Source organism: Scyliorhinus torazame, chromosome 5 (assembly GCF_047496885.1).
Source record: "Scyliorhinus torazame isolate Kashiwa2021f chromosome 5, sScyTor2.1, whole genome shotgun sequence".
In the NCBI taxonomy this organism is placed as follows: Eukaryota; Metazoa; Chordata; class Chondrichthyes; order Carcharhiniformes; family Scyliorhinidae; genus Scyliorhinus; species Scyliorhinus torazame.
The window spans coordinates 245,900,938-245,915,484 of record NC_092711.1 but is presented as its reverse complement, the minus strand read 5'-3'; the positions used below and the strand labels follow the sequence as shown (position 1 = coordinate 245,915,484).

The following is a 14,547-nucleotide window of genomic DNA, read 5'->3' as shown; positions in this document are numbered from 1 at the left end:
TGGGAAAATTGGAGCTTGGTGAAATTCAGGGGCAGTGCGAGCCCAGTTGACTTTAAACAAAATGTTATTGGTCCCTAACCAAACCTTACAAAAACATGGGGGTCTGCTCGAGGATCATAACGCTTGTGTGGCACAAATGTTACTTGCCACTTATCAGCCCAAGCCTGAATATTGCCCGTGCTCCATGTGAACACAAACTGCTTCATTGTCTGAGAAGTCACAGATCTGAGAAGTCACAAATGCTGAACATTGTGCATACATCCCCACTTCTGACCTTATGATTGAGGGAAGATCATTGATGAAGCAGTTGAAGATGGTTGAGCCTAGGACACTACCTTGAGGAACTCCTGCAGCAATGAGCTGGGGACTGAGATGATTGACCTCCAACAACCACGACTGTCTTTGTTTATGCCAGGAATGACTAACCAGCGGAGCATTTTCCCCCTGATTCCCATTGACTTCAGTTTTGCTAGGGCTCCTTTATATCGCACTCGGTCAAATGGGGGCTGGTTTAGCACACTGGGCTAAATAGCTGGCTTTTAAAGCAGACCAAGGCAGGCCAGCAGCACGGTTCAATTCCCATACCAGCCTCCCCGAACAAGCGCCGGAATGTGGCGACTAGGAGCTTTTCACAGTAACTTCATTTGAAGCCTACTTGTGACAATAAGCAATTTTCATTTTCATGGTACCTTGGTGTCAAGGGCAGTCACTCTCACCTCAGAGAGAGCCCTGAGTTTATGAGGGTGGGAGTATGGGCAGTTGAATAAACCATTCCTTTCTCAGAGGGAAGGGAAAGACATTGACATTAACAGTGCACTGGCTTTTTGAGCAAAAGGTTACGCCAGGTAACATAATGGAGTGACTGGCCAGCCAGAATTTATTTTCCAAAATATCAAGTGGCCCCTCCTTGTGACAGGTGGTTTTTATTATGGTATGTATTCAATTACAATGCATTGCTGATCCTTTCATGCACAGGGTCATCGTCAACATATTTTATAGGCCAGCATAGGTGCGTAATAGGTCTCTGTGCACAATAATGTGAGGCTCTGTTGTACAAAGCACTACAATACTTCAGGAGCCACTGATCATATTATCAGTCCTAATGAATCACTAGGGGGGACAAATATAATGCTTAACTTTCAAATATTGCTTTTCAGGAAATGCTTAATTACTGCTTGCATGGCTGACAAACTGGGCAAATAGGTTGTGTGATTGTTCAAATATGCAAATGAATGCACACTCCGCGTTTGAATACTCGCTCCCCTTTACTTCCAACCACAACCTTGTATGAAAAATGTTGGAATTTTCATCAGTCCTTCTGGAGCACGTGTCACCAGTACTCTTCTTAGAGCACAGTGTCAACGAAACAGCCTTCGCATTAGCCAGAGTATAACCAGCTCATGGCCCTGATCCTGAAGCACTCTTCCACAGAATGTGCCCTGGTTTCCTGTTTGATTCCTGTACCATCTGAATTATAGAAGTTGGAGTCATTTTCATGACTTACTTGAACAGTGTATGTTCTTCCACCAACACGATCTCTAGCCTCCAAAACCATCACTTTCAGGCCCCTCTCTGTTAAGAGTTTGGCAGCGGACAGACCTAGAGAATGAAGACAACAGGATAAGATAGGAACCAGGAGGATGTGCATGCCAAGGAAAAGCCTGGACCTAGACCAGAAAATGAAGTTGCATCAAAGATAAGTAACTTTGCATTAAAACTCACCTCATGTTAATTCTTCAGATCTTCTGTATGATAGTTACAAAAATATAAAATGCTGTTGATCAGTTTAAAATGGGCACACTTAGAATCAGGTTCAGGGCATCTGTGATCCTTTGCAGTAACCCTAGAACTACATCGGAACGTTTTTTTAATGAAAACTGGCTGGGAAAATCTGGTCAATGGACATCATCTAGAAAGTGCATAGCGTGGAAGATAGCTAGTGATTATTGGTCTTCCGGAAGCTTAATCGACTAATGTCAGCATATTCTTACGAAAATAGGACAACTTAGATACAGGGTGAGGTCTAATGGTCATGTTGCGCTCAACATGGATCCATGCAATCTGGTTAGATCGTGATGGAGGTCTATATCGGGATCTGCGGCGGGCGCTGACTGGTTTCTGATCTAACTGGCCTGCTCTCGTTGGTGGGTACCCGATCCCACCTGGATGTGGCAAGGTGCCAAGTAGCACCAACTAAGGCCAACCTCCGTATCGTTAACGGTACGGACCCCCTATCTAACAGCCTCCTGTGATCTGACCGGCTTCCCAGCAAGCGGTCACATGGGCGTGAGGGGATCGGAGAAGGTGAGCTGCCATCTTCAAAATCGGGGATACAGCCCAGGGAGACTGGAGCTGCTGTCCCAGTGCTTGGGGGCCGGGGGGGGGGGGGGGGGGGGTGCCATCGGTGGGGGTCCGCTCCTGGGCTAGGGGGTGAGGGGCTCGGCACCTGCAGGTCTAACAGGCCACCTCTCGGATTGTGTAAATCCATAACCAGGGCAACCTCAGCCGCTGCCTGTCTGTCCCACCGAACACCCCCAAGACAGAGCCCTGACCATGGTAATATGGCGAAGGTCACCTGAACTCTCTCTGACCGTGGCAGCCTCCGACTGCACAGCTGAACGCTATTGCTACGAAGGAATTAGCATTGTTAGTTACACGAGCACTTGGCAGCTCTCAAGTGGAGTCCTGTGGGTCGATGTGCCATGTCGCAGGTGATTGTCACTGCCCAACATCCCAATCAGACTGTAAGGACTGGACACTTTGCCTGAACACTGAAGGTATCAACACCACAGAGGCAGCAGCCACAATCGAATGTCTGGAGCTGGGCTTCAGCACTGGGGATGTCCCCGTGACCAGAGGGTGATAGGTGGATTGGGGAGGGAACCGAGCCACGGTCCAAGTTATCTTCCGGCAGGAGTCTCAGGTCCAGCTCCCAAGGGCCCTGCTATGGTCAGGGGTGTGTATGCAGGACACGTCCCCCAGCACAACTGACTCTTTGAATGCCATAACTGATTGTCAGTATCTCGCCTTCTCAAATCCCTGACAGATATTGTGGATCCTAAAGAGGCTGCTCTCGCGGTGCTGGTGGCAGTCCAGACGGCCAGACATCAGAGAAGGCAGTGGCAGCAGTGTCGACAGAGCCACAAGGTGACAGCCGATGTGCAGGGGCCACCCCACAGTCTGAGGACCCAGCCACCCATAAAGCCAGGGAGGGACCCAGAGGGCTGGCCAGTGACGGCTGAAGGTGTACAGGCGTCATGATCGTTCGAGGAGATGTTGGACAGCATGTTGGCTCCATCTCAACAAGGGACTGGTGCAGCATCTGTGCTATGTCCTTGCGGACTTGGCACCACGTGAGGAGGAGGCTACCCGCTCCCGGTGGCCATCAAGGTCAGCAAAGCCCAGAACCTCTGTGCATCGGGTTCACTCCAGGGCTCGAGCAGGGACCTCTGTGGCATTTCACAACCCAAGCCCACTAGTGCATCCGTGAAGTCACAGATGCCCTGTTTGCCCAGGCAGCTGTCTACATAAATTTTAACCTGGACCAGGCCCAACAAGATGCCCGGTCAGTAGGATTCTCTGCCATTAGCAGGATGCCCCTGGTCCAGGGGGGTAACAGATGGCAGGCATGTCACCCTACGTGCAGTGAGGGGTCCGGGAGTGCCCTTCACCAACTGGAAGGAGTTCCACTCCCTGAACATTCATAGATTCATAGAATTCATAGAAGTTACAGTGCAGAATGAGGCCATTCAGCCCATCGAGTCTGCACCGGCCCTTGGACAGAGAACCCTACTCACGCCCATGCCTCCACCCTATCCCCGCAACCCAGTAACCACACTTACTCTTTTTGGATACTAAGGGCAGTTTAGCATGGCCAATCCATCTAACCCGTACATCTTTGGACTGTGGGAGGAAACCGGAGCACCCAGAGGAAACCCACGCAGACACAGGGAGAATGTGCAGACTCTGCACAGACAGTGACCCAAGCCGGGAATCGAACCTGGGACCCTGGAGCTGTGAAGCAACTGTGCTATCCACTGTGCTACTGTGCTCCCAATTCATGTGTGACCACCACCTCTGGATCATGCACGTTTGTGCATGCTTTTCCGGGGGTGCGTACAACAGTTACATCCTGGGGCAGTCGAAAATCCCCGGCATCTTGAAGGACCATGCCAAGATGATGGGTTGGCTCTTGGGGGATAAGGAGTACCCACTGAGGTCCTGGCCAGTGCAGAGGCCAGAGACCGATGCGGAGACCTGATACAATGAGGTCCATGTGGCCACGCGTGCTGTCATTGAGCGGGGCATTGGACTGCACAAAATGTGGTTCCAATGCCTAGATCACTCTGGTGGTGCACTACAGTACACCCCCCAGAGGATCGTCCACTTCGTGGTGGTCTGCTGTGCCCTCCACAACCTGGCACAACAGTAGGGTGGTGTGCTGGAGGTGGAGGAGGAGGCACATGCAGCCTCATCTAAGGAGGAGGAAGAGGAGGGGCCGGACCAGGAAGGGTGGGCAGAGGAGCCCGTTAAGAACCTGGGGGAGCAGCCAATGGATCAGGTATACTCGGAGGACCAAGGAGGCCCTCATCCTCACCCGCTTCTCATAGGATGTGATGTGTTGGGTGTTCTGCTACACAGATGAACCAACACGGTTGCAAATGGTACAACTCAGTTTTATTACTAACATTTATTTACAGTGGTAAACTGGTTACTGAGGTTCGATCATAACCCTTGAATCTGTGGACCTATTCCTAAAACTATCTTGGAGTGGCACTCAGCACATGGTGGATGTCTGAGTGGCTTGCTGTGAGCTCTGTGCCCTGAGCTCTCTCCTATTGGAATGAATGGGAAGTGTCGTGTTCCCTGTTTTGTAGTGTGTATGCTCTTGCCTGTGATTGGCTGTGGTGTTGTGTGTGTGTTGATTGGTCCGTAGTTCTGTCCATCAGTTATGTATGTCTGTTTGCACCATGATGTTTACCTGAATATCATGACATCCCCCTTTTTTACAAGAACATGTGCCTATGTGGTTATAAATAGAGATGTGTACTGAGTGCAGCTGAATGTGTGTGTGTGCAATATCTACAGCATGTACATGGGGCTAAACTATATACAAGGGGCGATGTCGGGTGGGACATAGCAACGAGGTTGTACCATAAACAAAGGACGGGGAAATGTTGAACGACAAAACAAACTCCTGTAACGACAAGGAAGAACAGAAACATATTAACACAGTGGTATTATGAGTTCAATGTACAAACAGGCTCGGAAGTCCAGTCTAGTAGGTGGGCGACGAATTCGGGTTGACCGCCTCAAGGGTGGGTCAGGATCCACCGGCTGAGGAATGGGCCTGGCCACGTGCGACGACGGAAGGGGCATGGTGGCAGGAAGCTCCACGAAGTCGACATCAGGGACAACAGGAGGGCGTGGTACCGGTGTAAGTTCCCATAGCAAGCGTGGAAGTAGGCGAAGAGCCTGGCGATTGCGCCTGCAAATGGATCCATCAGGCATGCGAACCAGGAACGAGCGGGGAGCCACGCGTCGGAGAACTTCGACAGGTGCTGACCAGCCACCTTCTGGTAGGTGGATGCGGACGTCATCTCCAGGCGCCAGGGCGGGAAGATCAGTTGCCCGTGTGTCATATGCCATCTTCTGGCGAACGCGCTGCTGTTGCATTCTGTGTAGTACCGGAGCATGGTTGGTTGTGGGTACCAGAATGGATGGCACAGTGGTCCTGAGGGCGCGACCCATCAACAGCTGGGCTGGTGAGAGACCAGTGGCTAGTGGGGCCGAGCGATAGGCCAGCAGGGCTAAACAGAAATCCGATCCGGCAGCAGCAGCCTTGCAGAGGAGCCGCTTGACGATGTGAACGCCCTTCTCCGCCTTTCCATTGGACTGGGGATGCAGAGGGCTGGACGTCACGTGTGTGAAGTCATACGACGCAGCAAAGGACGACCATTCCTGGCTGGCAAAACAGGGCCCATTGTCCGACATGACAGTAATCGGAATGCCGTGGCGAGCGAAGGTGTCTTTGCAGGCCCTTATGACAGCGGACGATGTCAAATCGTGCAGGCGTATGACCTCTGGATAGTTTGAAAAGTAATCACTGACGATTACATAGTCCCTGCCGAGTGCATGATAAAGGTCCACACCCACCTTCGCCCAGGGGGACGTCACCAGCTCATGGGGCAGAAGCGTCTGACCATGCCTAGGAAGCGTAGCACTGCTTTCTTGTCTGCCGGCTTTGGCATGGCTGTAATGGCACTCACCTTGGCTGCATCCGGACGGACCCCTGACCGGGATATGTGGTCCCCCAGAAACTTCAGCTCGGTTTGGCTGAAAGAACACTTGGCTCGGTTGAGGCGCAGGCCGTTTTCCCGTATGCGTGCAAAGACGCGCTGGAGACGATTGATGTGCTCCTGTGGTGTGGTGGCGTCGTCCACGTAGACGCGCACCCCTTCGATGCCCTCCATCATCTGTTCCATGATCCTGTGAAAGACCTCGGATGCCGAGATGATGCCAAATGGCATTCTGTTATAGCAGAACCTGCCGAAAGGGGTGTTGAAGGTGCACAGCTTTCGGCTGGACTGATCCAGTTGGATCTGCCAAAAACCCTTTGGGGTATCCAGTTTTGTGAAGATTTTAGCCCAGGCCATTTCGCTCGTGATCTGTTCCTGTTTGGGTATGGGGTAGTGTTCCCTCATTATGTTGTTGTTGAGGTCTTTTGGATCAATGCAGATCCGGAGCTCGCCGGAGGGCTTCTAAAAACACACCATGGAGCTGACCCATGGCGTGGGCTCCGTGACCCATGATAGCACCCTTTGGTCCTGGCGATCCTGCAGCTGCTGCTTGAAGCGGTCTTTGAGTGGCGCTGGGACCTTGCGAGGTGCGTGAATTACCGGGGTGGCGTCCGGTTTGAGCCGTATTCTGTAGGTGTAGGGCAGTGTTCCCATGCCCTTGAATGCCTCCTGGTTGTGGGCGAAGAGCAATTGGAGCTGTGCCCTGAATTCTGCATCCGGGAAGTCAGATGTGCCTTCTGGAGACAGAGCGTGGACCCGCACCTCGTGCAGCGGGTCCACGCTCTGTCTCCAGAAGGCACATCTGACTTCCCGGATGCAGAATTCAGGGCACAGCTCCAATTGCTCTTCGCCCACAACCAGGAGGCATTCAAGGGCATGGGAACACTGCCCTACACCTACAGAATACGGCTCAAACCGGACGCCACCCCGGTAATTCACGCCTGTGCGCCTAGCAAGGAGTCCTTTCACGATCCGACTATTTCGAATGAGAGTGTGGCCGTGTGTGTGTTGTGTGTCACCTGGAACTGGCAGGATCCCATAGCCGGGATAACGTTTCCATTGTAGTCGACCATCTTGCAACGGGATGGCGAATTGGTGGTCTGACCTTCATGGCGTAGAAGGCTGACCATGCTATGAGGTTAGCTGAGGCGCCAGTGTCCAGACGGAATGTTATCGGTGATCGGTTGACCGTTAGGGTGGCACACCATTCATCACCCGTGTTCAATTGCAACGGCTGGTGGGTCCTGGCTGGAGACATCCGGTTCCCATCAATGACCGCAACATGGAAGGAGTCCCGGTCGTCTGTGTCACTGGTCTGGATATCGTCTGGGCACGACTCGTAGTAAGGAGGCTGAATGGCCCGCACGTCCCTGCGAGGTTGTCGGAATTGGGGAACATTGGCAGGTTGACCTGCTCGACAGCAGGCAGCGTAGTGGCCCATCTTGCCACAGCGGAGGCATTGTCGGTTTCTTGCCGGACATTGCCGCTTTAAATGTGCGGCTCCGCAATTGCCGCACGTCGTGACGTCATGGTGTTCGTTGCGCCACCGCGCATGCGCAGTTCGGTCTTGCGTCGAGCGCGCCTGCGCATCACATCCCTCTGTGTCGACGTCTTTTTTGGCGCGCACAAACGCGGGAGGCCTCGGAAAGCGCGCGAAATGGCCGCCCTCGTCCGGGCCGCGGGCCGGGAGGAACTCGATCGCCTGGACCCGTTTGGCCTCGTAGGACGCCTGCCTTGCCGATCCGGCCGAGTAGGACCCCTGCCGCGCCGATTCGGCCGCTTGAAATTGGGAGTAGCGGCTAGTCGCGTTTTCATACAGGACACAGGCTTCGATTGTGAGGCCTTTAATTTTTAGGAGCTGCTGGCGTAGGGTGCCCGAGGTGACCCCAAAAACAATCCGGTCCCGAATCATTGAATCGGAGGTGGTGTCATAACCGCAGGACTGCGCGAGGATACGGAGGTGCGTAAGGAAGGATTCAAAGGGCTCATCCTTACCCTGCAGGCGCTGCTGGAAGAGATACCTTTCAAAACTCTCGTTGACCCCGACGTTGAAGTGTTGGTCGAGTTTGAGAAGGACCGTCTTGTACTTGGTCTTGTCCTCACCTTCCGCGAACACCAGGGAGTTGTAGACATGGATGGCGTGTTGACCTGCCGTGGAGCGGAGAACGGCGATCTTTCTGGTGTCCGAAGCGCTCTCCTTTTCGTTGGCTTCCAGGAAGAGCTGGAAGCGCTATTTGAACAGCTTCCAGTTGACGCCGAGGTTTCCAGCGACTTGTAGCGGCTGCGGCGTGCTGACGGTGTCCATGGCGCAAGGTGGCAGATTCCTGAGGATTCATAGGTAGGTCCCACAGTTACCGGGTTCCAATCCTGGTACTATGATGTGTTGGGTGCTCTGCTACACAGACGAACCAACACGAATGGTACAACTCAGTTTTATTACTAACATATATTTACAGTGGTAAACTGGTTACTGAGGTTCGATCATAAGCCTTGAATCTATGGACCTATTCCTAACACTATCTTGGAGTGGCACTCAGCACATGGTGGATGTCTGAGTGGCTTGCTGTGAGCTCTGTGCCCTGAGCTGTCACCTGCTGGAATGAACGGGAAGTGTTGTGTTCACTGTTTTATAGTGTGTATGCTCTTGCCTGTGATTGGCTGTGGTGTTGTGTGTGTGTTGATTGGTCTGTTGATCTGTCCATCAGTATGTATGTCTGTTTGCACCATGATGTTTACCTGAATATCATGACAGGATGATTCTTCGTCCATCAGCTCATCGCCCCCTCTCCCCTTCCCACCCATTCCCCCTCATCCACCGCACACCCACCCATTTCCCCCCCCCCCTACCCCACACACACAATAACACTTTTCCACCCTCCCATCGTGTGTGTAACATCACTCCAAGATGATGGGCCTGTGTCATCACTGTCAATAGGCCATTATACAAGGCGGGAGGGTGCTCATATTCTGCTGTGAGGAAAGCTCTGGTGCTCCTCAAAATATGCCATAGTCTGACTCCTGTCTTTCTGCTGACAGTGCGCACACACCCACCACCTGCACTCGCTATGCCAGATCTAGGACCACCGTGCCCAGGAAGCTGGGGCTGGGGGAGAGTGGAGGGCTCCACGGGGTGGGGCTGCAGGCTGGCCCGCAGTGTAGAATAACTTGACAGCGGCTTCACATGTCTCACATGTTAGGTGTTTTAACGGTGTACAATCCAAACCCTAACCCTAGCTACCGATGATGCCATTCCCCTCCCCCCATTGCCCTCTCAACGATCCTTTCCTTAGCCCTCTGTGCTCTGCCACATCCAGGTGTAGCTCCAGGATGCTCATCAGAGGTGGAGGCAGCCTGCTGCTTTCCACACCTTGTGGCCTTTGATGCCCCTAGCATGCATTCTCTGGAGGACCTGGAGTCGGAGTGTCACGGCCGACATGCCTCACCATTGCACCCTGTTCCGCCTGCTTACCTCGAGGTGCGTCATTGTCGGGGTGGGTGTGGGGGGGGGGCTGCCCGGAAGGTGCGGAATCCTCCGCACCTTCGGGAGCTGGATCGGCGCTGGACTGGTTGGCGCTGCACCAAGCGGCACCAAAGGGCTTCGGCCAGCCGGCGCGAGTTGGCGCATGCGCAGGAGCGCCACCATGTTCCCAGAACCGCTGGTGTGATTCCTGCGCATGCGCAGGGGGTTTCTTCACCCCGACAGCCATGGCAGAGCTTTACAGCGGCTGGCACGGAGGGAAAGAGTGCCCCCACGGCACAGGCCCGCCCGCAGATCGATGGGCCCCGATCACGGGCCAGGCCACCGTGCCTCCCCCCCCCGGGGCCAGATCACCCAGTGCAGGGCGCCCGCAGAGCCAGGTCCCGCCGGTACAAACCTTGTGTAATTTACGCCGGCGGACTGGCCGAAAACGGGCTGCCGTTCGGCCCATCGTGGAGCGGAGAATCGCCGGAGGGGCCGCTGCCAATAGCCCCCAACCGGCGTGGCGCGATTCCCGTCCTCGCCAAAACCCCGGCGCTGGAGAATTCGGCAGCCGGATGGGGGCGGGATTCACCCCCCCCCCCCCCCCCCCCCCCCCCCCCCCGGCGATTCTCCGACCTGGCGGGGCGTTGGAGAATCCCACCCCAGATTCTGGTCGCAGTCTCGCCAGGTCGACCGTCGGGAAGCACTCGGCAAGTCTCGCTGTCTCGCTACCGCACTTACTGCTTTTCCCTTTAGATCGCGCCCATACCTTTGAGATGAAAAAAATAGTGTGGGCATCCTGCCGCTCTGTGACTTCACGCACTGACCCTGCTAACTCTCACTCCTTTTGAAACGCTAGATGTTAAAATGTTTTTCTTTCAAAACACCAGCAAATCCAGTTCCAAAAATGTCAAAATAAATCTGTCTGCCTGGCCAGAACCTTTCACTTCCACTACCAGTAAACCTTAGAGTTTAATGATCTTTCACTGATATAAATCAATTCAAAGTCATTCATCTGCATTCAGTATAACACTTGCCTCCCACTCATTTCCGACGCACTGACAGTACAATAAAGGTTTTGAGATGATTTGTTCAAGCTATTGAGGTGTAAATCAATACACGTCAAAGTACAGCAGCAGGACAGGAAATTACACGCCTCAGAGAGAGGGTTGTAAACAACTAAACAGGAATGATTTCAGAACACCAGCTGCTGCTGCTGCTGGTCGAATCTACACATCATACAACTTGCTTCATCTGATTCATTTTACGGATGCAATATCCTGTTTCAGTAGCTCGATTCTAATTAAAAATATCAAAAGTAAATTTGCTTTTGCTTTGTAGAAGGCTGGTATTGTCATTTGGTAAAATGCAAGTGAAGTTAACAAAAATGTACAATATCATTAAATAGTTTTTGTACCTAAGTGCTGAAGGGCTTTGAACCATGCTCTAATACCATAGCATGTTGTTTTACATGTCCACACTACCACATTCACTGCAAAGAAACATTCTCACTAAAGTAGCTGTACCTACCTCAAGGTGATCGTGACATGAGCATGATGTTTTGCATGTTTTCTTTCTCATTTCTGATGATGCTCCAGACTTATGAACTCTAGATACAGATGATGTATCACAACAGTCAACAACAACTTGTATTTATATAACACCTCTAAAGTAGTAAAATGTCCCACGGCACTTGACAGGAACTATAAAAGCTCAGGAGATCCGAGAAGGTGATTCATACGGAAGTTTATTTATAACTGAAAGAAAAGGCCGTTACACGGTTTACAGCACATAGGTCCCATCCGGGACTATTGATCATGTTCGTCCCAATCTGGGCCGGCTTTTAAGGGTTGATTCAATGCGGCCCAGCTGATTGGCCTCAGTCCTCGTATGCGTGAGCCCCATGGGGTGATCAATCCGATCATCCACGTGGGTCTCGTGAGGGTTATTACAGGAATATAATCAGACAAAAATTAACGCCAAGCCAAAGAAGGCGATATGGTGGATCTCAGTTAAAGAGATAGGTTTTAAGACACATCTTACAAGGAGAGATGGGCAGGTGAAAGGTTGCAGGAAAGCTAGATGCAGATTTGGCATTCGCTCTTGTACTGGACGTTTGTGGATTTTGAGAAGTTCAAATTTAGTGTACTTGCTGGTGTGTGGGGTTCAATATCTTTGCCAGCTCTTCAAAACTTGTGCTTCCTTTTACTCCAAATGTTTCCAAACCCTTCCTTTAAAGTTTTTGTTGCAGAAGTTTTAAAATTGGCCACCCTGATGGAATTGTTGAGCTGCCTCAGGGGACGCATGCCGGACTAACAGTTATCTGGGGAAATGTAAATGAGGCCAGGCCACAATAATGAAATTGATGCTGATTCACTCAGGTGGACACATCACATAGTCTGCCCATCACATGCCTGATATGCCCCCAAGCAAAATAATTTACCTCAGATCTTCCCAATCTCATCTATGCTGTACATGGCCATGTAATATGTTACACTGTGCTAGAGAGTAGCAAGATATATTTTGGCACGTGCACGTTCTCAGTGTTCGACTGGTCATTGGGGCAAAGGCCCCAAATGTTCAGTCAAATGGATGAAGGCAAGCTGGCAGGAAGCTTAATGTCTTTCTTGTGCACATTTTGTGACATTTTAGGACAATGCCTGTAAATTCTCCTCTGAGATTTTCTCGCAGGTCTGTGGAATTGGTTAAAAAATTCTCCTCATCGAGGAGGGAAACATGGGGTGGAATTTTCCATTCCTGGACTAAGTCCAGTGGCAGGGGCGGAACGGGGAGAACCCTGCTGGAGAGGACGCTGGGAATTTGCACCGTGTGCAGAACGCTAACCTAATTAATTATGCAGTGAGGAATTTCCTGAAGTTCAGCACAGCGGGGCAGGCTAGATGGCTCGCACCCAACCGTCATATCCAGTTCCATATTTAACAGGACATCAACTGCAGTCAGAAGAGCCACCTTCTGGAAGATCCTGAAGATAATAGATCCATTTCATATCTGCTTCACCCCATCCACTACTGCACGTGGTGTTCCAGGATCCCATTGTTGGAGGCCTCCACCTTCACTTCCAATCTCAGTGAGTTGCCCCAGGCCTTCTTGAAAGGAAGTCTGACATTTGCACGTGGCACCACGTTGGTCCAAAAACCCTCGAAAAAGCTGCTGTCAGAAACGCTTGAAAAAGTTATATTTTGTTGAATAAGGTGAAACTAGGTTTTTAACAAGTCCACTAAGATTATGATTGGTGCTGAACAACCTCTCTGACTCGAGAAAACTAACTTTATATTTGTGGAATGTCATATTTCTTCACTGTAATAAATTTCACATTTTTAAAATTATTTTTTGTAGAGATTTGTATATGATAGTTCAGCTTTATCCTGTGAATATCCAAATCATTTGTTTTACATTCTGTAAAATGTAATTAAAAGTGAAGCATAATCAGTGCATATTAGTCCCTGGCAAGTTGTCTGTGCGAATACTTCAATGTGATTGGCTACTTATCTTGCTTCATGACATCACTGTTGTTGAATGCCCAAAGATCGCCTCTCGACTTAGCTTGAATCAAACTGATGTCAGAAAAGGGGTATCCACATCACAGATTCCTTGATTTTGCAAGCAGCTTTCTTCAAGAACAAGCAATGACTCTTTGTTGCTGACCACAAAATCAGAGTTAATCTTTTATGTTGGTCTGGGAGTTTAATGGTGGCAGACTCGCAGCTAAGTCAGAAAGCTGTAGATTTAAGCCCCATTCCACAGATTTGAGCCTATAATCTAGCCTGACACTTCCATGCAATGCTCATAGGATGCTGCAGTGTCGGAGGTGCAGTATTTCAGCTGCACTGTTAAAGATAAGCCTGTTCTGCTGTCTCAGGATTGTAAAAGTCCCAATGCTCTATTCATAAGAAGTATCAGGGTTGTCATTTATCTTTCAACCAACATAGAATTTGAATTTCTACAATCCAGAAGGAGGCCATTCAGCCCATCGAGTCTGCACCGACCTTCTGAAAGAGCACCGTACCTAGGTCCATTCCCCTGCCCTAATCCTGTAACCCCAACTAACCTGTACACCCCTGGACACTAAGGGGCAGTTTTATCATGGCGAATCCACCTAACCTGCACACCTTTGGACTGTGGGAGGAAACAGGAGCACCCGGAGGAAACCCAAGCAGACACGGCGAGAACGTGCAAACTCCACACAGACAGACCAACCAAGCCAGAATTGAACCCGGGTCCCTGGTGCAGTGAGGCAGAAGTGCTAACCACTGTGCCACCATGCTGCCCATCAGACATTTTCTGATCATTTTTTCTTGCTGTTTATGGGACCTTGCAGTTTGCACATTCCCTGCTCTTTCCCTACATTGTAAGGATCCTTTCTGTTCCTTCTTGTTTGGGGGCTCAGATATGGGATTTTTGGAACGGCGATCGCAAAGTTTGGGTTAAAGTGTAAATTAAAAGAGACACCAAGTTTCTAGTGATAACAGGATGGCTCTGGAAGCTGCGAAGAGTTTTCTTAAAGTGGACAACTGGGGCATCATTCTCCGCCCCCCCAGAGGGTCGGAGAATGGCCGTTGGCCGCCGTGAATCCCGCCCCCGCCCCCGCCGAAGTCTCCGAAGGGAGAAAAGTCGGCGGGGCGTTAATGGCGCCGCTGCCGCGGAGAATATCACGGGTCTGCGCAAGGCAGCCGATTTTCGGCCTGCCAATATTCTCCCTTCCGGATGGGCCGAAGTCCCGTCGACGTGATGACCGTTCACGTCGACGTGAATCAAACCTCCTTTTCA

The 14,547-nt window shown here is 51.2% G+C and overlaps 1 protein-coding gene across 1 annotated transcript in view; it reads right to left on the bottom strand.

The window, feature by feature from the left end:
* The window catches only part of LOC140421010 (amine oxidase [flavin-containing]-like), a 131,122-nt gene extending 120,525 nt beyond the window's left edge, over positions 1 to 10,597 (bottom strand). The window contains exons 1-2 of the mRNA XM_072505280.1: positions 10,529 to 10,597; positions 1,505 to 1,599 (exon numbers count right to left, since the gene is read on the bottom strand). Coding sequence (XP_072361381.1) covers positions 1,505 to 1,555 — 51 coding nt within the window. The 5' untranslated portion in view covers positions 1,556 to 1,599; positions 10,529 to 10,597. The remainder of the gene's footprint in view (positions 1 to 1,504; positions 1,600 to 10,528) is intronic.
* Positions 10,598 to 14,547: the final 3,950 nt, after the last annotated feature.